Here is a 23503-nt window from a genome sequence, read left to right as displayed (position 1 = left end):
TACCAGGCACTGGCACTAGGCCTAATCGCTAGGTCCAATGGCTGAGTAATATGGACTCACTTCTCGTCATCATCAGTTTAGGTAGAGAAACGGGGCGTACCAGCCGAATTCCACACAAATGCTTTGGGCTTTGCATGTAAAGATGCATTGTAATCTGTTGGTAAGCAGCGTATTTGCACATAATCAAATGCAAGGCTTTTTGCTCTGTACTTCGTGTCTTATGTCAGGCAGTGCTGAATAACTATACAGCCGCCTCATTGCAACAGTCGAAGAAGATGCTTAAATTTGTGGAGCGACTCGCAGACATGCAAGAAAATTTATATCTATTAACAATTCATTGCCTTATTTAGCTTTCAAGCTGTCTATACCGCCATCGAAAGATCCAACATCGTACTCCTCGGGATACTTTTCTAACATCGTCCTCAGCTGTTCCTTTTGCTCCTTGAGGTCCTCAGTCAGCTCCTCGTAAATGTCCTCAAACATAGAGGCAATCGGTGGCTTCTTCTCCCTCTCTGCTTCACCAAAGGCCTTTAAGATGTCTTTTCTCAGGCTGGTTCTGGCTTCCTTCTCCTTCGTCTCATCCCAGCATCCCTTCGCCTCCATCCATTTCCTCAGTCGAGTCAGGGGGTTATCCCGCCGCTTCCAATCCTCGACTTCAACCCGGGCTCGGTACGCGAAGGAGTCGTCAGAAGTGCTGTGATGAGAGACACGATAGGTCATTGCTTCGATGAGAACTGGCTTGCCACCGCCCTCAAGAGCCATTTCTCGTGCCTTCTTTGTTGCTTCTCTGACGGCCCAGATGTCGTTTCCATCAACTCGAATCGTGTCAATGCCATAGCCAATTCCTCTGCTTGCAATGCCATCTCCTCGGTATTGGTCAAGAGTGGGCGTTGAAATGGCAAATCCGTTGTTTCGGCAAATGAAAACAATAGGACAAGAGCGTGTGGCGGCAATATTCAGCGCTGCATGGAAATCGCCCTCGCTGGCAGCTCCTTCACCGAAAAACACAACCGCCACTCGCGGCTTTAAGTTGGGGTCTTGAAGCTTCTGTAACTTCAATGCGTATGCTGCTCCTGAAGCCTGCGGAAGCTGTGTTGCCAATGGTGAAGAAACGGTGTGCTATTTCCAGGGCGTTAGTCGTTAATTGTGACATTGTGTCCAAGAGTACTCACAATGTTCAATTCCTTGCATCCGTAGTGAACCGGCATATTTCTTCCCATGCCAGAGTCCTTCTTGTTGGAAAACAATTGTGACATGAATTGCTCAGTGGTAAATCCCCTTTCCTTGAAAAATCCCTGCTCTCGGTATTGGCAGAAGACTACATCTTCTTTGTCTAATACGCTGGAGCTGCCCACGCTCACGGCTTCCTCGCCAGCGCTCACCATGTAAAAGCTCAAGCGGCCCTGTCTCTGAGCGTCGAACATGATAAGGTCCATGATAGAGATGAACAACATGTCCTTGTAAAGCTTAATGACTGTCTCGTCTGAAATGTCAGGGCTGAAGGAGGGGTCGACTATCTGACCATCCTGATCCACGACTCGATAGGTCTGAAGGGCTGCATATGAATCGGGAGTCTCGAACTTGAGAGAGCTGGTAAAGGAACTCTTCAGGGCTCCAGGAAATGAGACGAAATTAGAATTGGGCCGCTGGGAAAGGCTTCCAGCACTGCGGATGGAGTTGGAGATGACAGAGACGCATGGCTTCCTGCAGGCTGCCAGCCTCCGTAGGGAGGCCCTCGGAATGACGCGAGAGTTCATCTGGAGCGCAGCTGGGATTAGACGAAAGGGTTGAATCTCTGGGCCCTTTGAAAAAGTGCGGAATGTTTGGTTCACGTCAAGATGCAGGCACTATTACTTTTATTATGGGAAATCCGGGGAAGGCAACTTGATCTCGGGACAAGGAGCGAGGATGCCGATAGAGAGCGGTCGCAATTGAGCCGACAGAATCCGCCAGCGCTAACACCACTAAGCCGCAGCGCGCCCTGTCCTCAAGTAATACTGCCTGTAGAGTGCTGGTGAAGTAAAATCAAGTCAATGAGGTGCAATTGACGCCTTTAAATCATTTACAGGTACTGTTGATATATATGCTGTGGAAGACTGTCTTGTAGGTGTGCAGGGCGCCCATTTCTTCTTCCTTAGACAAGGTGTTGTCTGGTCAAAATACGTACCGCACTACCGAAAGCTGTCTCAGCAGGGATAGTCACAGCCAATGGCCTCGAGCCGTTCTTTAATCCCTATTCATTCTTCATTCATCATCCACCTCTCTTTTTCTTTGAAATACCTGTTCAATTGCATGTGCATCCTAGCTATTATGCCCCATTCCCCAAAGGAAGCCCAAGAATTGCATTACGCGATTGCAGAGTGGCGGCCAGGTGGCAGGCCTGACAGGTTCGGTTGATGGCGAAGAATAAATTTGACAGCTATCAGTTAATGAGTTTTCGAACTTGATCATGTACTTTCTGTAAATACATTACTTTTTCCACAAAAATTCTTGTCTAATATCTTCTGAAATGGCCCCGCCAGCAGCAAATCTGGTGATACTCATTCTCAGCATCTTCGGCTTCATCGCGCTGATTGGCTGGTTCTTCCAGAAAAGTATCCACAAGTTTATCCAGGCACTTCTCGCGTATCGCCGTCCAGAAGCGCAGCCTCAGTCTAGTCTCTACGACGCTGAAGGAGCAGAAAGTCTGTAGAGAACAGTCTTGGGCTCTAGAGCAGATTTCAATTCGTCACAATTGCATTTTTTTATTTACGCTCTTTTCATTGGCAATTGGCGGAGAATTTTCTTGATCAAGTTGGGCAAGATAAGCTCTCATATCTGTGGCTTGTCGAAAGAGAAATTTAATTCATTAACCGGATATTTCATATAAATCCCTGTTCAAGAGAGAGAAGCAAGAAAACACACTCTGGATCCGTCTTTACGCCTTGGCCGCATCATCATAAAGATACTCAGCTAATTGTCGCCCAACACTCTTTCTGAACGGCCAACGAAAAAAAATTAAACATGTCTGCTTCTTCAGTGGTAAGAAGCCGCGCCGGGCTATTCCGACCTGCTTCATGCATCTCTCGCACAAGTCAATTTTTCTCAACCAGCCGCCAGCTCCGTGAATCAAAACCAACACCTACCTCAGACCGTCCTACTCACTTTGGATATGAGACGGTTACCGAATCCGTGAAACAGGAGCGAGTTGCCGAAGTCTTCACCAGTGTGGCAGAATCATACGATAAGATGAATGACTTGATGTCGATGGGTGTCCATCGTCTATGGAAGTGAGTTTGTCTTCAATGCACTACATAACACATCACCAGACCAGTAGCTTACACCCTTCTAGAGATCACTTCGTTTCCTCGCTGAACCCAGGGGCTACAAACCCTACAGGAATGCCGCAGCGCATCCTTGATGTTGCTGGAGGAACTGGTGATATCGCTTTTCGCATGCTGCAGCACGCCCATGTCAACAACGGCAACCCAAATGTGCACGTTACGATATCAGACATCAACCCAGCAATGCTTAGTGTTGGTAGACAGCGATCCCTGTCTCTTCCAGCCTCCCACCAGTCATCTCTTTCTTTCCTCGAAGCGAACGCTGAGGTTCTACCATCATCGCTCAAGGACAATTCCCTTGACCTATACACAGTTGCCTTCGGAATACGGAACTTTTCTAATATGCCCGCAGCCTTGAGAGAGGCATATAGAGTCCTGAAACCTGGCGGCATCTTTGCTTGTATGGAGTTTTCTAAAGTGGACAAGTATCCCATCTTCAACGCAATTTACAAGCAGTGGTCCTTCAGCGCGATCCCATTGATTGGCCAGCTGGTTGCGGGAGATCGTGATAGCTATCAATATCTCGTTGAGAGCATTGAACGCTTTCCATCCCAAGAGGAGTTCCGAGATATGATTGCTGATGCAGGGTTTGCCATTGTGGGGAAAGGTTATGAAGATTTGACTGGTGGCGTTGCAGCTATCCATAAAGGCATCAAACCTCTGTGAAGACTTCTTTAGACTTACATGTCTAGTTTGTATATTATTCAGTAAAGACACCTATAAAGGTTGCTTTAATAAGATATCATATGATATTACAATCAATCACTTCCTTCATCAAGATGATTCATTCGTTATTTCCCATGATGTAGCACCAGCATGGCCACCATCTATAGCTGGCATTTTAATCAAAAGCTGTTGCATTTTTTTTTCTGTGACTGAACTAATCGAGGAACCAATGAAAGACGAAGGCTAATAATACTCTCAAGCCGACACCTAACCCTCCTGGAAGCTCATGAGATACGTATGTACACATGAATTTTTCTGGACCTTGCTCTCAAACCTTCCAGAGCCTAACGCCAGTTTGCCCCAAAAGGAAAACCACGCGAAATGAGATAGATTTCTCAAGGCTGTGCGCGCCCGAAATAAAACAAGAATAATGCCATTACAGTGGCTAAGATAATCAGAGAACATGGTGTTTGATGTTTGATGACTGGGTTTAATCAGCACTAGGGGTGGAGGGTGCTGCTGCGGGAGATACACCAGCATCTCCCTTTATGCCTCCTCGTCCGCGAGAGCCACGTCCTCGCTCACCACCTCGGGCTCCCCGACCCCCACGGCCACCTCGTCGATTACTTTCAGAATCACTAGTGCCGCCAGCGCTGCGATATCCACTCGTGGCAGTCCCGCCTCGTCCGCTACCGCCCCAAGTTCCAGCATTGCCGCGGGTGTTGAAAGGCTTACTTTCTCGATGGTGGAAGATCTTCACAAGTGGCTTTGATCGATCTTCCTGAGTTCGTGTCTTGACTGCCTCTGGAAGTCTTCCCATGGCCCCATCGCGGTCTTCAATTGTTTTAAATTGGACAACCTTGTTTGAGCCACCCCATTTCTCAATCTTGAGAATTTTAGACTTGTCAGCCTCATCAAATAGATCGCGGCACTGATCTTCCGTGTTGACATTCATAATAAACAGACCAATGATATCAGATGCCGAGGTCTTTGGGGCTGGCGAGGTGGCTGGTTCAGGGGGGTTTGCCGATCCATTTGTTGGAGCCGCTGTCTTTTCAGCCTCTTTGTTAGAGGGAGCGTTGCCCGCGGTGGGCTGTGGGGTTGATCGGCTCGGTATCGTGGGAATGGGGGCAGCTGGAGTAGCTTTTGGCTGTTGAGTTGGTGGAGATTGTTTGGCGGCTGGGGGTGCAGTAGGGGTAGCGGCGCTTGCTGGAGGAACGGCGGCAGCGGCAGTTCCTGATGGGGGAGCCGTAGACGACTGCTGTTTAGCTCCTCGGTGGGAGAAGTTAAATCCCTGAGCGCGCATCTCGGTTCCAATTCTTCCGTCTTGAATTTCCAGTACCAAATAGCCAAAAGCAGCGTCAGCAAGATTGAAATTCCACATATTCTTAAAAGCACTTTCGTCAACTGCACCAAGACCACCTGAGCCCGCCACTGGACCCCCAAAAGGATTTCCACCGGCAGCCGTCGAGGGCATCTTTTCCACAATTTGCAGAGCATTCTTCAGAAGATTTTGCTGCGCCTCATTTTGCTGAATGGCAGGTTCAACTTCTCCCCTGACAGTTTCCCAGACGTCATTAAAGGAAGCTTTTGAAGCAGCAAGCTTCCCACGATAATGGTCCAGCGTAGGGTTGACACTGAACTCATTATAGGAACTTCCATATCTGAAGTGGAGTCCGGCTGAGATAGAAAAGTCCGCTTTCAAGGTGACGGAGAGTTGATTCAATATGCCCTCGCGAGCCGGAGAGGCGTGAGTAATAAAGACTCGAGTCTCGGTGGGATCATAGACACGATGAGCAGTGTCAACTAGCTCTCCCATTTGTAGTAGAGTTGTCCACATTGTACCCTGTCCTCCCGCAATAGTGGTACGGCCCTCTCCATTATCAAACAGTTTGTGCATTACCACAGCGCCACCAAGACCAAGAAGTCTCAGTTTTACACCACCAACTTCGAGTAACATGGAACGAGCTTCGTCAATAATGTGAAGGTTGTGCACCTTGTACTCGGATGATCTGAATTTCTCAAGAACACGGACATCTTCACAAGCGCCCCAGACGGTGTATACTGGGACATCCAGTTTCAGCTCTCCGTTAAGGAGAAGAGGAAGTTCGGAGAGGGGGAGCTCGCTCGGAGAGAATCTGGATTTCACGGGGCCAGGTCCGCCCTGTTGAATAGCCTTCTTGACTGGTTCAGAAATCAGGGGTGAGTATTGTGCCACATGCTTCAAGGTCTTCTCCACAATCCGTTCCAAGGATGTATGGTCGTAGAATCCAAAGTCGCCAGTGTGGATGATATGGTCAGCCCGGGCCTGTTTTGCAAGTTCGTTGAGCGATCGCAGATTTCCTGCGTGAGTTGTTAGCACGTGCCACGTCCAGCTGAGATGCTTGCAGCATACCTCGAACGTCTGCTACGCAAAGAATCCGTATGGGTCCTGTCTGGATAATACGGCCTTGGTTGGGCAGGAGGGGCGCTGCGCCAGGCGATGGGAGGCTAGTTGCACCATTTTGTATGTAGCCAGGGGCATATGCTCGCGGCTGCACTCGTCAGTTATAACGCACGCCACCGATGGAATCCAGCTGCGGAACCCAGCAGGCATCAGAGGAGGGGTGAACCGATGGTAAAGACCAGATTACGCCTCGAGCCCCCAATGCCAGGATCGCAGGGCATGAGAGCGGATAAAATAGATGGCATTAAAGAAGAGAACAAGGTCTGATGCTTCTGTAGTGTACAAATATAGAGAGATCCCGAATGGGCAGCTCCCCAATCTGCCACGAGAGCCAGGGCTGAAGAAGGGCCAGAAAGAGAACAGGTGCACTTACGACAGCCATCCTATCAGCCAGTAGAGTATATTAAATTCGTAATCGGAAAAAAGTCGCTCGGTGTGAATCGTTCGTCTGAGAGAGAATTCTCTCTAAGAAAATGGTGACGGCTATCAAATGAGATGGTAGACGGACGGCGAGCCGCAAGTGAAGGTGAATTTGGCTGCTCAACGAGCAAGAGCACGGTTGTTCCACAAGGTTGGGTAGTAGTGGCCACCAGCTGCGCTGATTGGTAGCCTTGCTTGAGAGGTTGTTTTAAGCTAGGCCGTTAAGAGGTGGAACCTCTAGGGAAAATTTTACAATGTAATCCATAAGGTACTGCTATATATAAATGTATTAAAAAGGTTTCTATTATTTTCTAATAGAATATTAGCTTAAAATAAATGAATAAATGATAAATTATGTATATATTAAAATATTAAATATATAAAAATAAGTTAATATTACTTTTATACTATTAATTGTATATATTCAAGTAATATATTATTTCCAAGTTTTAATAGTATATTATAATAAGAATCCTATATATTTAGATATATGCATAAATGATTAATATGTTAATTAGAGCGGACAGTACCTACGTATGGTAGATATACTGGTTTATCTCGGAGGTGTGTCATATCTAGTGGCAGCCACTCCATAGCTCTACCAAGCCTTCTCTGGATGGCCTCCACTCAGAGCTCTTTGATAGCTACCCCTTCACACGTCCACACATGGAAACATGTCACATCAGTGGACAGGCTGGACACGAAGCCTTCTACTAACCACCCGGCGCTGGACCTTTACGCCGCATTCTAAATGTCTCCTCAATGTTCCCAGGCTTACAAGGACTGCTTCCTCTGGAACCCAATGGAAACAACGCCAGGGTCGCGACCATTATGTCCGTCATGCCAAAGTCCAAGGACTTAAAAGCAGGGCGGCTTTCAAATTATTAGAGGCAAGACTCGCCCATCGCTAGCTGCTCATAATCTTCTTGTGGTATTAATTCCACTAAAGATAGACACAAAATACAAGCTCTTCAAAAAGAACCAAACTGTAGTCGATCTGGTAAGTTAGCCATAGCATGTATGAATAAAACTCTGGTATAGACCGCACATCTCTAAGACTTGACCTTTCACCAGGGATATGCGCCAGGCAGCTGGTCTCAAGTATGTTGTATCCATACTGGCATTCATCAAAATTCTTAAAACTTTGGGATATTCACATGCTTGAGTAGGTCGCTGTTAACCGCACTAAACCTTTTGGTCAAGTCATCGGTATCGACCTCATACCCGCTCAGCCCCCCAAGGGTGTCGCAACATTCCAAGGAGACTTCTTATCTCCTGTGGTCCAACAACTTGTGAAAGAGTTCATTACTCAAACGCACTATGACCGACTATCTAGAACAGCAAGATCTGATAGTAATAGCGAGGATGACTTGAATTCAAACAATGCTGTTATCGAACAGCCAAGCTACATTGACTTGGAGAGATACTCAACAGAGAGCTCAAAGCCGGCTTCTGATGGCATATCGACAAAGCCGACGTCAAAATATCTTGTGGATGTTCGTCAGATAGCACCCGTTACTACCAGCACTGATATTTTGCTTGCGCTAACATCGATATAGATCGTGTTAAGTGATATGTCAGCACCATGGGAACAAACATCTGGATTTAGTTCAAAGAGTTTAAGTAACCCTTATGACAGGCTCATGAATACGAGCGGCATTGCATCTCGAGATCATGCTGGCAGCATGGTAAGCATGAAACCCAAGCTTGCGTAGACCAGCGAGGATAAAAGATGACCATAATGGCCACTAGGACCTTTGCGAAGCTGCACTACAGTTCGCCAGCGATACACTTAAACCTGGCGGCCATCTTGTATGCAAATTCTACATGGGAGCAAGGGACAAAGAATTGGAGAAACAACTCAGGCTGCTTTTCGCAGAAGTGCACAGAGAGAAGCCAGAATCTTCAAGATCAGTAAGTTTCGATAAAGTGCACCACAAAGAGCATCACACTAAACCACCTACCTATAACAGGAAAGCAGAGAGGCCTTCTTCGTCGCACTACGTAGAAAATCGACAGCAACTATTAGCTTAGAAGGCGATCACAATTGATAATGGGCGCATTTAATCATCACGTTTAATGCTACGATAAATTGGTCAAGCTGGTCGTCAATTGGCCATGTTCCAGGCACGAATTTTTTAACTTTGAATGATATCAAATCACGCCAATCCCATTTAGGTCCCATACATAAAACGAAACTGGAGATAAATACCACCTCCATCCCGATACTCGCCCAATTTTCCCAGCATAATTTAGACCTTGAAACCACGTGAGCGTCTGCGACCACGAGCACGCTCGAACTTGCGGCCCTTGGACTCGACGAAGGGTTTCTGTGACATATATTAGCATCGTTGTCCCACCATTGGATCTTTGCTTGACCAACCTTGTTCTTGTGGGGACCGAAGCCGAAGTGCTTGACGGCCTCACGGCTGTTCTTGGGTCCACGGAGGATCAGAGTGTTGCTTCCGGTAGGAGCACGGAGAGCGAGCTGATCGAGGGTGATAGCCTCACCACCGGCGGCGGCAATTCGGGCACGGGCAGTGGCAGTGAATCGAAGAGCGGCAATGGTGGCCTTGGGGAAAGCCAGAAGTCGGTTGTCATCGGTGACAGTGCCGACAATGACGACGGTGCGCTTCTCGCCTTCCTTGTTGATGTTGGAAACAATGCGGGACAGAGAAACGGGGGGGCGGTTGATCTTGGACATGAAGAGTCGTCGAAGGATAACCTTGTTGAAGGCGGCATCGGTACGGCCTGCGGCGCATTTGTTAGTCGCTCAACCCAGCCACCGCGAAATCTTCAATTTCATCATCTATGATATGAACTTACGGGCCAGGAAGCGGTAAAGCTTGACCAGGAGCTTCAAGTAGACATTGTCGCTCTTGGGGGCCTGACGGTGAGTGCCCTTGACGTGGTGGCGGTCGAGATCGATACCTGGAATTGGAAAACCGTATCAGCCAGATGGTTCATGCTCAAATGTGGCTGCTCATCTTCTCAGAAGAGAGCGTCCTGATCGCAGAGAGATACACAAGGTATCATCACCACTCGCATACGCAGGCTATGTCAGTTCTTTCACGTACCCATGGCGACGACTGGTGCTGAAAAGCTTGATGATGGGCTTGAATGTCGAAGTCGAAAATGTCTGGGAATACAAGGCGAACTTTCCAAACCAAAAATTTCAGGGCTTTCGATCTCGATTAGTGCTCTGATTGGCTAACAGTTGGACTAGGCCAGAGCGGTCAGTTGCGGCAATTAGGGTATGCTTGGATGAATCAGTCACCCCACCACGATAATGCCAGCTAAATCTCGCTAGCGCTAATCAGGTCAAGCGTACTTGGCGGCTATAACATTGAAGCATGACAGCGATTCGCATAGAGCTGCATACAATGATATAACGCTAGACTAGTTAAGGGACATTGCGCCAACGGGCCGGCGATCGAGCTGCATGTGAAGAAGCAGATACCTACCTAGTACTATGGACTCCGTATACGTACTGCAATTGGACCCACGGGTCGATCGATATCTCCTGCAGCACTTACATGAGAGTATTGCTTGTCAAAGTCTTTTATTTCTCTTTAAAATTGCGGTGCCTCGATGAGAATGTCCTTTCTCAACTCAGTGATATTTACAACGACGCCGACCAAAGACATTTTCCATTGAATGGTGAGAATAGATTGCGAATCCCCATCGTAGCTCATACCACCAGTAGCTATACCCAATGCAACGATCTTACCTACTATGATATAGATGAACTATACTTTCAGGCATTGGTGTCTGCACAGGCTGTACAGTAATTTATCAATTAGGCCCTAGCTAATTGTATAAAATCTCGCCTTGATATTTCTTGACCCACTCCATTTACATGAAAGGAGGCAAGGAGAAGGGGTAGCCAGAATTCTTAACGCGGAAGACGCTTAGGAGAAAGCTGTATACCAGGAATAGTATAACGCTCCAAACGACAACCGCGACCTGCTGAGTCTTGGAATCGGCCATACGAGGAACCTTGACAGCCAAGGTAATGGCACAGAATGAGAGCACACCGTCTGTCACACGACGTATTAGTTTCATACACGGAATTAGCATGAAAGGACTTTGTCTTACAGATGCCAGCCACGATTTGGGTTTCCAATCCAAGTTGGTTCTGGAAGCCTCCTGCAATATAGCTAACGCCACCATGGCCATCTCCAACGATGTATGGAACTTTGCGAATATGGTTGAACATATGACCACTAATGAAGAGGAGAATAGCGATCAGGCTAACGGAGGCCCAAATATTGCGGTTTTGGATGATAGGCAGCACATAAGAAGATGCACTTGCCAACGCAGTGCCAACACCGAGGACAATAGTCACGGTGGAGGCCCATCGAAGCCAGTTGATGGGTCGTTGCACAGGCGGGTGTGGCCTGTTAGGAAGCTGCCGAGATAGCCAGGAATGAACTTGCTCAGCTGCTGAAGGGCTAGAATTGGTCAATATCAGCCGCAATATATAATAGCAGAGAGAGTTTCGCATAATTACTTACCCTGCCGTAAAATCGTATCGAACAGGCTCTGGAGAGGCAGCGGCATGGGGTCCAATAGTCGGGTTAAAGAGGAGGAGCACCGGCGCGGTTTGGAGGCCAAGCTGTGATATGAATTGATGCATTAGCGTTGCTATAGAATAATCTTCTCCAGATTGAGATGTTCTCTACGTACCGAAATGAAAGTCTCTCGACCATCAGCGAAATCCAGCGTACCAAAGATGAGTCGCGACTCGCCGGCTTTGTCGCCCCGAGTCCAGCTTCGTCCAAGAACCTCCCATTCAGGCGCAAACTCTTGACAAAGCTGGCAGCCGAACCTGGTTTCCAAAGCAGTAAGGAGGACAGCCACGCTATGATTTCTTGGAGCAGCCGTCAAAGAAGTATATGTGGCATCATTCAGCTTCAAAGGCGAAGAGCGTAGAGCTAGCTGATGAAATTCCTCATATTGGTCTTTCTTCGCAAAGCCCCCAGCAAATAGCAGGCACAGAGGAAGAATTGACTGGAAGATACGCATCTTCGTGGTTGTTTGTAGCTGTCCTATAGACGCAGCTGATGTTGCTACAACTCTAAGCTCCTCTAAACTGCCAAGTGTTGTTCCTGTGCTGTCATCAAGGTGTTCTTTCCTAATTACATAATCTGAGCTACACGTATAGCGCAGCGCTTGACTATATATGGCTAGCGCATCTTTATGAAGTTGATCCAACTGTCTGTCAAGGTACTCCGAAGTTGGTGTATCGATCGTAGAATTTGGCTGCGCTTTAAGTACTCAATACCTCCCAGATCTCGCCTGCGCATACCTGTTCAACGCTAGGCGCTAAAAGTAATAGTCCGGCATCGACTATCAACACTTTCTATGTCAGACCCTTTGGGCGAATAGAACATCGAACGCCATACCATCAAGGAGTACTCGTTAATCGACAAATTTACTCCGTAGCTATTTTTTTCAGTTCCTTCGATTTTTTTCTGTATAGCCTCACTCCCATTAGCGCTTGGATGAAACGACAGCCATGAGTGACCACTCAATTGAGGTAGCCATCCCCTTATAAGCCAGCGCTACATTGACTTTGACATTGTGCTTATGTTATGCATCTAGCGGACGACGCGTCTCCATGAGCTTGATCTCCAATATCAGAAAAGTCGCCACGAAACCGACCTCATAAAGCGAGACGAAGAAGCTCGCCGATTACAGCTCCGAGTGCTGCTATTACAAGATGAAAATACTCAGCTGCAGGATAGATGCGCCGCCAGGGATGACGAAATAAAAACTCTATCAAGGAGGAACGACAAACTACGCGTCAAGCTTGATGAATCAAAATCGCAGAATACTTCTGAAGATGAACAGATGAAGGAACACCCAGTTGAGGCCGTAGGTCATTTCTAAACCCAATACATATCGCAACACATGTACTAAGAGACCAAAGACGAGGACAGAACCGAGTGCGACGGCTGCAGAAAGTTCGAGCAGGGCTATAGAAGAGAACATTGCACTTTCAAAAGAGCTTCGAGAGTTGCGATCGGAGGTAAAGCTTTTGCGGCTACAGGTAGCGGACGACGAGAAATCGACATCAAAATCAAACAATTCAGACGATACAAACAAAGAAGTTGTGAAACTGAAGTCAATGCTAGACAAAACAACCGAAAAAATAACTGAGGAAGAAAGGCAACGCGAAAAGATGAAACTGAACCATCAGAAGCAACTGGACGAATCCAAACGCAAAAACAATAAACTGGAGGAAAAAGTGTTGGCACTGGAGAAGAAATTGAAAGACGCACAAACAGAGCTGCGAGAGCTACGGCAGGAGTCACATTCTGGCTTCAAAGATAGACCAGGCGATGGTGATATTTCTAATCAAGATGCCGCAACGAAATCCCATAATAGAGATCAATCACCACCTGCTGAGAAAGAAAAGATACCTCGCAAGAGAATGGCAAGGAAGCGCGCATCAGAGCAAGCGAAGATTGGAGAAAAATCAACGTTTTCAATTACACCACTACTCAATAAAATAAAGGGTGGAGCTACTGGGCGCCGTAGCTTAACGTTTGACGACATACTTACACTGGAGGGCGATGATCCATCACCCCTCCGGGCAGCAAAGAAAACTGAGGCTCGGCCTACAGCAGCACCGGTTACGGGACTGGTAGCTTCTACACCTTTAAGACCTCGAGAAAAGTTGGGATCCAAGCCTTCTGAAACGCAACCCAAGCCGAAGGCAACAGAAGCAACATCAGATGAAGCCCCTACAGCCAAGCCCACAGCTCCCAGTCAGGATACGGGAGACGAAACCCCCGAAGATGCAAAGGGCGAAGGAATATTGAAAGCAGTCGACTCAAAAGAAACATCTCTTCATAAAAGAATCAAGCTTCACGAGTCTACCACTACTGACCGTGGCGTTGAATTCGAGCAAAAGAAGAGGAGGAGAAAGCTGATAAACAAGGCTAATACCATAATAGAAGAAGATGAAACTGGTGAGGGAGCCCAGCCCACAGAGGCACAGCCTGGCCGGGCCAGGAAACTAAAGTCAGCCGCGGGAAGTGCGCTCAACTCGGGAAGCGCCCTCAAACCATTTTCACCTCTCAAACGACATAAACGAGGGATGAACGCAAGCTTTTTGGTTTGAGCACCTTTGTATGTCTACCCAAGGCAAGTGATTTGTACCACCTATAAAGAAATTTACAGCAGGAACTGCGTGAGTAAAATATTCACCCACAAGTCCAATGACGGCCGATAGCATTCTTTCATCTTCCTTATTACATCATATATTAAGCCATGTCCAGATAGATCACAAAGTCAACTGGCTATAGAGTATTGGTTGTGCTGGAGAAACGCCAGTAGAGTCATGGGTAGCTAGGTGCCAGCGTCTAGTATCTAACAAGGCTACGTTCTGCATTAATAGATATGTAGCGTCAAGCAGCTTTAAGAGTTTCTGAAACTTCCCCTAAGCTCTGAAATTTTGATGAAGTCCACAGCAGCGTCCCCTTGCTATCTCAGTTCATCTTTGATAGTCGACGCTCTAATACTGGACAGGAAAGTCTTCGAAAGAGTTGGTTCTACTACTAAAATGATTGCTTCCATGTAACAATTCAATAGAGGAAGCAAGAGATAAAGGGGACGATAAAACTGGGATTTATTATTCAGCATCCCAGTTTCGTTATCCAGCACCCCAGGTGATACTAATACCATGAAATTGCAGCTATTTTTATAATCTTCTACTGCTTCTACTACTTCTACTGCTTCAAGTATTATCTAGTGGTTGAATATTTGTATAAAAGTGCTGACTGCCTCGTTAAATCACGGCCGGGGTGCTGGATAACGAAACTGGGACGCTGAATAATATTTCCCCAAAAAAAACTTCAAGTTAACACAAAGTCTTTTCTAGTCTAGATATGTCCAAACGACCAAACCTGCGCCTACTCTCTATATCTGTGTCATCTTTTTCACTGTTATTCACCCCGCTATGCCGATAGTCGTAACTTTTTTGGAGCCCACTCATGCTAGCCCCATAGTGCTAATTCGATAAGACCTGTATTGATCTAGTCCGCCGAGCAATGAATGCGATTGGCCAAGGCTGCCCTAATTTTTCGCCCACACAAAAAATTCACAATTTCGTTCGTTCAGCCCCAACTTCAAGAGCTAACATCCGGTACTGACCTTTTGCAGAAGAGAAGTGGTCTTCTCAGCTAAATTTCTCTTTTCTCACCCATCTCTCTAAATTCTTTGCGGGCGAGGCTGTACCAAAATGGCTGAACAACTGATCCTGAAGGGTACCCTCGAGGGCCACGTACGATTATTCCCCCCATTGCTGCCCTTTCTCATGATTCCGAATGAGACTGACATTTGATACAGAATGGCTGGGTTACCAGCTTGGCCACTTCAATGGAGAAGTATGCTAGGATTTCGCTTCTCACGAATGCAATCGATCATTTGAACTAACAGGAAACAGCCCCAACATGCTCCTGTCTAGTTCCCGAGACAAGACCCTGATCATCTGGAACCTCACCCGCGACGAGACCCAGTACGGTTACCCCAAGAGATCTCTCCACGGCCACTCTCACATTGTGTCCGACTGTGTACGTCCACTCGAATTCCGTTGATTATACTACGAAAAGAGTCCTCGAGGCTGATTGCAGTTGATTGGTTAGGTTATCTCTTCCGACGGTGCTTACGCCCTGTCTGCTTCTTGGGACAAGACTCTCCGTCTGTGGGAGCTCGCCACCGGCACCACCACCCGAAGATTCGTCGGCCACACCAACGACGTTCTCTCCGTCTCCTTCTCCGCCGACAACCGACAGATCGTCTCCGGTTCTCGTGACCGCACCATCAAGCTGTGGAACACCCTCGGTGACTGCAAGTACACCATCACCGACAAGGGCCACACTGAGTGGGCTTCTTGCGTCCGATTCAGCCCCAACCCTCAGAACCCCGTCATTGTCTCCTCTGGTTGGGACAAGCTGGTCAAGGTACGAATTCCTATTGATTTTGCCCTATATGTTTCCTTCTACGATCCGCACCACTTTATGATGTATTGCAACTTTTCAAGTATTTGCTACTTCAGAGCCAGAAATGGCCATGAGACAAACATAACCTATTGCCCTGAATTCGGTTTTCGTTTTTCCCCTTATTTAATAAGCCCCTTATTTCCCACCCTCAACCATTTATGTGACTTGGATTTTAACAAAATTCCAGGTCTGGGAGCTCTCTACCTGCAAGCTGCAGACCGACCACATCGGCCACACCGGTTACATCAACACCGTCACCATCTCTCCTGATGGCTCTCTTTGCGCCTCTGGTGGCAAGGACGGTACCACCATGCTCTGGGACTTGAACGAATCCAAGCACCTGTACTCTCTCAACGCCAACGACGAGATCCACGCCCTCGTCTTCTCTCCTAACCGATACTGGCTCTGCGCCGCCACCGCCAGCAGCATCATCATCTTCGACCTTGAGAAGAAGAGCAAGGTTGATGAGCTGAAGCCTGAGTTCACCTCCGTTGGCAAGAAGAGCCGGGAGCCCGAGTGCATCAGCTTGGCCTGGTCCGCTGACGGCCAGACTCTGTTCGCCGGTTACACTGACAACATCATCCGTGCTTGGGGTGTTATGTCCCGAGCATAAATGTTGCCGGGATAGGTAGGGAGAGATGGGGAAGCTTGGCTGGGACGTGGTGGAATATAGGGCATCACATAGTTAGCTTCTTCCTCAAACTGTAACTGAGATTAGGGCAACAGTGTGTGTGACAGAAATACTAAAAAAAGGTACTGGACACAATTCGCTTCTAATATAGAAGATGGTTCTTAACTGCTGTTTCTACTAAGTACTAAGGGAAAAGGAATACTACAATTTCATACTGTTCAAGCCACGGATTAAATGAATGCATCGTGAAACAACTTCCATTTCTCTATTTGCATCCATCCTTTATTTGTATCCATTCCCTTCTGTACCTTGCGATGTGAAGCTAAGCCATGATGCTTCGGGTATATATAATAATGATAATGCCAAAACAAGCGATGTGAAGAAAGAAATTTTCGAGGTTTTTATCCACTAGTTCATCAATGGACAGAGAGATATAGTGACTGGTGTTAGTCGCTAAAATATGAATGCATTATAAAGCATTGGGCTTCTTGCCCAGGCGAGATACCTCTCTTCGCGAGAATTTGGTATCAGCATTTACAAGCATGCTGTGGTCTGCAATTTCCACCTTATCAGCGTGCTCTCTAAACCGGTCGCCCCCCATGAATCGTTTCATGGTTGACTCCCATAGTCGAAAACGCTCTTTGCCCTGACTATCACGCTCGACTAATGACTTGACTTCTTTTTGTTTGCGCATTTTCGAGGCCCGAACCAACCTGCGCAACGCGTCTTCGCCAAGCTGCGCACTCTTAGCCGCGTCTTCTCTGATCTGTTTGGAATCGCGCGTCCTTCTATCTTCTTGCGGAGTAAATCTGTAGGTGTGTGTGCTAGGAAAACCGGGAAAAGAGGACGGTATAAAGGCCTTGCTCTCTTTGTCTGGTTGGCCGCTGAGCTCGTCGCCGAGAAGTGGGAGTGAGTTGAATGTGTCATCGACGGTGATAAGGTTTTCACTGCGATCAGTCGTATCTTGATTGCTGAGTCGGCCCTTGATGTGCGGTTTCATAGATGAAAGGGTTAAATTATGGTGTCTGAGCATGAGTTCAAAGTCTGACGGGATGGGAGCTTCGCGACGTGATGATATTGCGAACCGCTTGACTTCCTCGATAATGGAGCTCAAATCTATCGAGACGGATATGTTAGCTTCGAGAAGAGAAACGACGATAGCAACACAATGGGAGGCCTACACGTCTCGACCGCTCCTGTGAAGCTCTCAAGCGCCTCGGGACTGGCTGATTGAAATCCATTATGCGCCAGGACCATGGCAATAGAACGCTGAATACCACATCGGGCAATGTGATGTAGGGTTGGAGATAGAGAAGGCACTGCTGAAAAAAATTCTTCGTCTGCCCATTCTGAAGAGGAATCCCGCTCTGTTCGGTTTTGGGTCGTTCCAAGTTGCTGTTCGCTAGAAGGCTCGTCATCTTGGGTCGCATGCTTGGGCCGTTTCGTATCCGAATCAACGGAAATGACGGATGCGCTGCGCTTGCGCGACATTGTAACAAGTTAGACGATTGAGGCGAGCAAAAAATAGATGCGGATTCGAGATAGTAGCTGTTGTGGGCGGCTGCCAATGCGATCGGTAGTGGTATGAAGAAAATATAGAGCTGCCCTACGCGCGCCTGGCGCACACGCTATGGTGGTGTATAATCTGCAGCTACGTACCTATGTTATAGCAGCTCAAGCCACAACAGGGTCTCTGAAGCTACCTTGAGCCACAATATAATGCACCAAACGGCGATGAGTATTCACGAAGTATTCTACAATGACCTGTCACATTTATAACATTTAAACTACTATACCATCATGCTCCTAGGCTTACATGGCAAACAAACACTCTTACCTTTCTCTAGACTACTGTAAGCTGCTAATATGTGACTAAGTTTTTAGGTAAGCCAATAGATTGGTGGAGTCTTAGAAGCCACTTCCACTCGTCATCTCAGCATCTGGTCTGCCTCCTTGCCGCTAATAGCCAGTAATATTACGGAGTAGGATGGGATTCAATACGGAGTTCTCCTATTCTAAAGCCACTAAATCGTCAGAACAAGCGCCGATGATAACCCGACGTCAAAGCACAGGCACACAAGCGCCAACGCATAATCATACTTGACGAACCTTTTCATTTACCCATTTGTTTGCTTCAATTCGGAATTTCGTTCAGCTAGGGCTTTGACAGGGGTCGGTGCTGTCGCCTAGAGATACTATTTTGAACTTGCTTATATATATATATATATCTTTTAATATTGGTGCTACCGAATCCCTCGAGATCAAGAAAAGGCGACGGCTAGCCAAGCGTTTCTGCGGTCAAATGCCCTCTCGAATGCATCATCAATAGAAACCGTACCAGTTCCGAGGCTTTATTTCACGAGCATGCTACATGCAATTTCGATTCCCGAGTCGCTCATTAATACAACTTCCCTTGCAACGATTGCGATTTTCTAAAAATATACTTTGACGGGCAGCGCTGAGTGGTCGTGGACCAATGCTGCCGCCATAGCGAAATCGCCTGCTTCTAGATCCTCAACTTGAGACTCAGTCGAAGATTTGAATCCAAACGTTGGCTCAATTAACTCTGTCGCCATCATGTCAGCCGTACGCAACACTTGACAGACCACCGCCGTGCGTGTATATTCGGCAACTAATTTATATGTATAGTCAGTCCCAGACGCGATGAAACCATCTGCTCGCAGCGATTGGTCGATGCAGTTTCGAGATACGATGTCTCAGCCGATAGTGGCCGCCTTCTGTGGTGGAGGTGTAGCTGGCGCCGTCTCCCGGACGGTGGTATCGCCGCTAGAAAGACTCAAAATCCTGATGCAAATACAGAGTGCCGGACGAGATGCTTACAAGTTATCTGTCGGCCAAGCACTTGGGAAAATGTGGAGAGAAGAGGGCTGGAGGGGCTTCATGCGAGGCAATGGAACAAACTGTATCCGCATTGTCCCCTACTCTGCTGTGCAATTCAGTAGTTACAACTTTTACAAGAAGGTATTTCAATCATATAGAGGGAGCAGCACCAGCAATCGGTATCCTTGCTTGCATGGAATATTGGCCGGGCTAACAGTATATTCAGAATTTCTTTGAACCATATCTGGGAACTGACCTGACACCCGTTGCCCGCCTAATTTGTGGTGGACTGGCGGGAATTACGTCTGTCTTCTTAACTTATCCTCTCGACATCGTCCGAACACGGTTATCTATTCAGTCAGCGAGCTTTGCGGAATTGGGCGCCAGGCCAGATAAATTACCAGGAATGTGGGCAACCCTGGTTTCAATGTACAGGACTGAAGGAGGTGTATCTGCTTTATACCGTGGTATTGTCCCAACTGTTGCCGGTGTGGCCCCTTATGTATGTCTCATTGCTGTCACTCAACATGCCCGAATATGTAAAATGCTGACATGTTATAGGTTGGACTCAACTTTATGGTTTATGAGTCAATCCGCCAGGCATTTACGCCTGAAGGCGAACAGAACCCCAGTGCCGTTCGCAAGCTTTTGGCGGGTGCCATTTCTGGCGCAGTTGCCCAAACCTGCACGTATCCATTGTAAGTAATACCAATCGCCTTGAATCCCTTGGCTTCATGCGTGATTTCATGCTAACAATTGCATAGCGATGTACTACGGCGACGCTTCCAAATCAATACCATGTCAGGCATGGGATACCAGTACAAATCCATCACCGATGCAGTCCGTGTTATTATCCTTCAAGAGGGTGTCAAAGGGCTGTATAAGGGCATCGTGCCCAATCTCCTCAAAGTAGCTCCCAGCATGGCATCGAGCTGGCTGAGTTTCGAAGTTACGCGAGATTTCTTAACAGATCTAAAAAGAACTGATGATACTGAACGTTTATAAAGAAAGGGTTAGGGTATACTGGTGCGTGGGTACTTTCTTTCACTGGTGTTGTTTCTAGCATGTGGTGTGTAAGTAAATACGAAGCAATTGGGTCTACATAGATGGCGTAAAAAAATAAGTGGTATAGATGGCATGAATATAAAAAGCTCGCGCTGCATCAAGGACATGAGGCACCAAAAAAGTAGCGTCTTGCTTTTGGGATAAGATAGGGCTCGATATAATTTTTAATACTGAAAAGAATTGCATATGAGAAACTTCTAACAAAGAAATGACGGCTGCTTGAAGAAATAAAATCGAGTACATAAAGTAGCACTCTGTACCTTGCATGAGATATCTAACCCATTTTGATGGTGGGTCTGAGTGCGTGAGCGCCCTGAAAATTTACGGGGAATCGACGCGAAAACGCCCTTACGCATACAAAATGCATCTGGTACGTCTAAGCGTGCCGTGCATCGACTTGTATGCTTGATTGCGATTCTCACAGATTCGAGAGACAAACAAAGTGACAAAACACTAACATGACGACTTTATGATAGCCTCTTTCTCTTTCGTCCTTTCTTTCCATTTTTCCCAACATCAGCTGTTCAAATCCATGGCATTATAGCACACATAGCCGGCGGATGGAAACCACGCTGCATCCATTTCACACACGCCTATCAGTTCAATCATATCTAATGACGGTGTTAATGTCTTTGGAGCATCAGAGAGCCGGTTTTTGGTGTTGCTTTGGCTACTGTCTCTCCACAGAAACCCTGTTCACAAGGCGCCATTGTGCAGATACATGAGCCACGACTGAATCTCCCCACTGCTCTCTCTATCCCAATTTATGCATAGCTCAGCATTGTTCTTTTTATTTTGGCAAACATCATGCTCCCAGAACCTCGCTCTAGCGATACTGCTAGACAAGGTCGGGAATATCGCTCGACAGGGTCGACCAAGCAAGTCCGTTTCCCCACGAGACGCAGGAGAGTTCGGGCCCAGAGCAATGGGGTCCAGAAGCGAGAGAGCTCATCGTTGAAGCGAGAAGGCTCATCACTGAAGCGAGAAGGCTCGTCGCTAAAGCAGCAGACGTTGACACAGATGAGCTTCGTTTCGTCGTTTGGTGAAGAGGTTACCTTGACGGACGACGATGCTTCGGATGAAGAAGATGGGACAGCTTGTGACAAGAGTGGCTTGGCAGTTCCGCAAAGGGAATCTGAAGCTCAATTGATGGAGGAGCCACGGGAGCCAACGACAAGAGAAGATACAACCATAATTCAAGATTCTTGTGGCTCAACTTACGAAAGCTCTGACGATGATGATGCGTCAGCCGGGGTTAATATCTCTCCCCCACGATGGCCTGAAGATGCACAGGAAGCTGCTGCGATGCCTCCTCGATCTGTGACATGGGCCGATTCGTTGGATATAGTGAGAGATTCTCCACGACGCCGTGCACACCTGGGTAGAAATCTGGAGGAATTAAAAAGTACCCAGAGCTCCCAAGAAGAGGGCACACCGCCGTTATCAGCACATGTCCATTTTGCAGCTATGGAAGCAGATGACCGAGAAATCCCAGACTCAGACGAAGACAATGAGGAGCTGCAATTGAGAGGTTATAATAGACTAATACACCAAGAAACGCTCTACGCCGGCCACGAGACTCAACTTATCCTGGAGGAACTGGCTTCTTTGGAGCACCCAGAACTAACCCCTACGGATTCATTGGCCAGAAGACAGCTGATGTCGTCTCAGAATTCGCTCGCCTTTACACCATCTGATGGAATTGCGAATAACAAACTTGACTTTCCGATGGAAGATTCTCAAAGCCAGCCTACTACAATCCCACAAACTCCTGCCCTCTCATTGTCGTCATCACCATCATCATCAAAGACGCCAGTCAGCCTTAATGATCAAACTGATCTCAGTCAAGGGCAAAAACACAACGCTCCAGCCCATACAGAATTACCTAGCCAGGGTCAAATCTTTGAGTCCCAACGTGTACCACTTCATATTCTTCAGTCCCTCGCTCCAGTATCTGCGCGTACGGATATCCTCCTTCCAACGCCTTCCGAAGTATTTGATCTCATCATTAGCGGCGCGGAGGCATTTCTCCATCTAGCTTACCGGGTGCCCGAACAAGTCCAGCGGTTCTGGCTGTTCAGCCAAGGTATATTACGCTACATGGCTTGCGTACAGCCCGCCAGGCCTCGCGGTCATGGCTGGGACTACCATATTGACCAAGTTTACCAGCTCAATAACGCTTTAGAAGAGCGTGATATGCAAGAAGAAGGGTGGGTAAACGGCGAGGTCCGACGATACATTTACCTTCCTCCAGCAATAGCGGGCCAGCTTCTGTGGAATCTAAGATGCGCCTCCTTCGGCGAGGGTGTATTACAAAGAGCGAATGGAGACGATGAAAGGGATGATAATATCGAAGTATCAGATTACCCGTCATCTGGCCGCGAGAACACACGTAGTTCTTCTACCATTCTGCAGCCAGCCGAAACTGATACTTTCATCAGTGATCATGATACTGGTCAGCCAAGCAGCTTAATCTTTCAGGACCATGGAAGCTCTACAGCTACTCTCCCGGCCAATGTTGTCTTTGGCTCATCTCCGCTTTTGACAAAGAGCCAAATGCTCTCCGACAGTTTAATCAGCGATAAACTGTAATAGCATTGGAGCGTTAAAATAAACAAAAATTAATGACCAGAAAGATGGATCTTGGCTATATATCTGCTTGAATTGCCAAGCTTTCTAATATGTATACCCCTTTCTTGAGTATTGTTGGCGTCTTGAAAGCCTTTCCGTAGAAGCAATTATACTATATACGATCTAGTATGAAAACTATGACACAAAGGTTTGGTGGCAAGAAAGCCAACTCTACGTGCTCATGAGACCGTGGAGGGTTCTTAAGTGTAGTAGTCGCTCTAGCATTCATCCAGCGGTGAGCTCGGCTGTCCCGCACTTCAACACCTCGATATCTCATGTAAAGGGGGGTGGCACGCTGAGGATGCTAGTTGGATAATTTATTTAGCATACGTCTTCAAGATAACCGTGCTGCAGCTTAAATTCGTCTTTCGTGTAAAATATGTTCGCCCAAGTGGTGTGCTGAATCTATCATTCTCCGTCGAATATATACTATTTAGTATTGATAAAACCTTTTATCTAGCTACTTTTT

At 47.2% G+C, this 23503-nt stretch overlaps 11 protein-coding genes across 11 annotated transcripts; 6 read left to right on the top strand and 5 right to left on the bottom strand.

The window, feature by feature from the left end:
• Positions 1-3: 3 nt before the first annotated feature.
• Positions 4-1982, bottom strand: GGI43DRAFT_36811 (thiamine diphosphate-binding protein). The gene is made up of 2 exons (XM_083202499.1): positions 1173-1982; positions 4-1119 (listed from the first exon to the last, which is right to left on the bottom strand). The coding sequence occupies exons 1-2, from the start codon at positions 1755-1757 to the stop codon at positions 343-345; spliced, it is 1362 nt and encodes a 453-aa protein (XP_083066670.1). The 5' UTR covers positions 1758-1982; the 3' UTR covers positions 4-342.
• Positions 1983-3003: 1021 nt separating this feature from the next.
• GGI43DRAFT_420112 (2-hexaprenyl-6-methoxy-1,4-benzoquinone methyltransferase) lies at positions 3004-3989 on the top strand (the record flags this gene model as incomplete). Its single annotated transcript, XM_083207767.1, has 2 exons — positions 3004-3269; positions 3332-3989. 2 exons carry the CDS (start codon positions 3004-3006, stop codon positions 3987-3989), a joined length of 924 nt encoding a protein of 307 aa, XP_083066669.1.
• A 245-nt stretch (positions 3990-4234) lies between these two features.
• Positions 4235-7103, bottom strand: GGI43DRAFT_36808 (uncharacterized protein). Its single transcript, XM_083202498.1, has 3 exons — positions 6809-7103; positions 6385-6523; positions 4235-6332 (listed from the first exon to the last, which is right to left on the bottom strand). The coding sequence occupies exons 1-3, from the start codon at positions 6815-6817 to the stop codon at positions 4480-4482; spliced, it is 2001 nt and encodes a 666-aa protein (XP_083066668.1). The 5' UTR covers positions 6818-7103; the 3' UTR covers positions 4235-4479.
• Positions 7104-7363: 260 nt separating this feature from the next.
• On the top strand, positions 7364-9106 carry GGI43DRAFT_36757 (RlmE family RNA methyltransferase). The gene is made up of 7 exons (XM_083202485.1): positions 7364-7745; positions 7823-7855; positions 7930-7956; positions 8025-8351; positions 8415-8543; positions 8608-8769; positions 8829-9106. The coding sequence occupies exons 1-7, from the start codon at positions 7530-7532 to the stop codon at positions 8904-8906; spliced, it is 972 nt and encodes a 323-aa protein (XP_083066667.1). The 5' UTR covers positions 7364-7529; the 3' UTR covers positions 8907-9106.
• Positions 8948-10019, bottom strand: GGI43DRAFT_391953 (eukaryotic ribosomal protein L18). The gene is made up of 4 exons (XM_083204506.1): positions 9933-10019; positions 9682-9786; positions 9239-9606; positions 8948-9185 (listed from the first exon to the last, which is right to left on the bottom strand). Exons 1-4 carry the CDS (start codon positions 9934-9936, stop codon positions 9108-9110), a joined length of 555 nt encoding a protein of 184 aa, XP_083066666.1. The 5' UTR covers positions 9937-10019; the 3' UTR covers positions 8948-9107.
• Positions 10020-10678: 659 nt separating this feature from the next.
• GGI43DRAFT_36751 (OST3/OST6 family protein) lies at positions 10679-12070 on the bottom strand. The gene is made up of 4 exons (XM_083202484.1): positions 11545-12070; positions 11373-11473; positions 10954-11309; positions 10679-10895 (listed from the first exon to the last, which is right to left on the bottom strand). The coding sequence occupies exons 1-4, from the start codon at positions 11881-11883 to the stop codon at positions 10711-10713; spliced, it is 981 nt and encodes a 326-aa protein (XP_083066665.1). The 5' UTR covers positions 11884-12070; the 3' UTR covers positions 10679-10710.
• Positions 12071-12187: 117 nt separating this feature from the next.
• On the top strand, positions 12188-14610 carry GGI43DRAFT_391949 (uncharacterized protein). Its single transcript, XM_083204505.1, has 3 exons — positions 12188-12397; positions 12463-12735; positions 12791-14610. The coding sequence occupies exons 1-3, from the start codon at positions 12377-12379 to the stop codon at positions 13985-13987; spliced, it is 1491 nt and encodes a 496-aa protein (XP_083066664.1). The 5' UTR covers positions 12188-12376; the 3' UTR covers positions 13988-14610.
• Positions 14514-16719, top strand: GGI43DRAFT_391947 (40S ribosomal RACK1 domain-containing protein). The gene is made up of 5 exons (XM_083204504.1): positions 14514-15148; positions 15214-15251; positions 15311-15437; positions 15510-15827; positions 16054-16719. Exons 1-5 carry the CDS (start codon positions 15107-15109, stop codon positions 16477-16479), a joined length of 951 nt encoding a protein of 316 aa, XP_083066663.1. The 5' UTR covers positions 14514-15106; the 3' UTR covers positions 16480-16719.
• Positions 16720-16966: 247 nt separating this feature from the next.
• GGI43DRAFT_420105 (TBP-associated factor 8 family protein) lies at positions 16967-17988 on the bottom strand (the record flags this gene model as incomplete). The annotated part of the gene is made up of 2 exons (XM_083207766.1): positions 16967-17613; positions 17679-17988. The coding sequence occupies 2 exons, from the start codon at positions 17986-17988 to the stop codon at positions 16967-16969; spliced, it is 957 nt and encodes a 318-aa protein (XP_083066662.1).
• Positions 17989-19209: 1221 nt separating this feature from the next.
• On the top strand, positions 19210-20343 carry GGI43DRAFT_420104 (mitochondrial carrier domain-containing protein; the record flags this gene model as incomplete). Its single annotated transcript, XM_083207765.1, has 4 exons — positions 19210-19479; positions 19565-19840; positions 19900-20036; positions 20103-20343. 4 exons carry the CDS (start codon positions 19210-19212, stop codon positions 20341-20343), a joined length of 924 nt encoding a protein of 307 aa, XP_083066661.1.
• Positions 20344-20940: 597 nt separating this feature from the next.
• Positions 20941-23412, top strand: GGI43DRAFT_36442 (uncharacterized protein). Its single transcript, XM_083202433.1, has one exon. The coding sequence runs from the start codon at positions 21211-21213 to the stop codon at positions 22993-22995; it is 1785 nt and encodes a 594-aa protein (XP_083066660.1). The 5' UTR covers positions 20941-21210; the 3' UTR covers positions 22996-23412.
• The last annotated feature ends 91 nt before the right edge of the window (positions 23413-23503 follow it).

This window comes from Trichoderma evansii (genome assembly GCF_050947405.1).
Source record: "Trichoderma evansii strain SZMC 28006 chromosome Unknown GGI43scaffold_1, whole genome shotgun sequence".
In the NCBI taxonomy this organism is placed as follows: domain Eukaryota; kingdom Fungi; phylum Ascomycota; class Sordariomycetes; order Hypocreales; family Hypocreaceae; genus Trichoderma; species Trichoderma evansii.
Note: the sequence above shows the minus strand (reverse complement) of the source record. Positions and strands in the feature narration are given on the sequence as shown.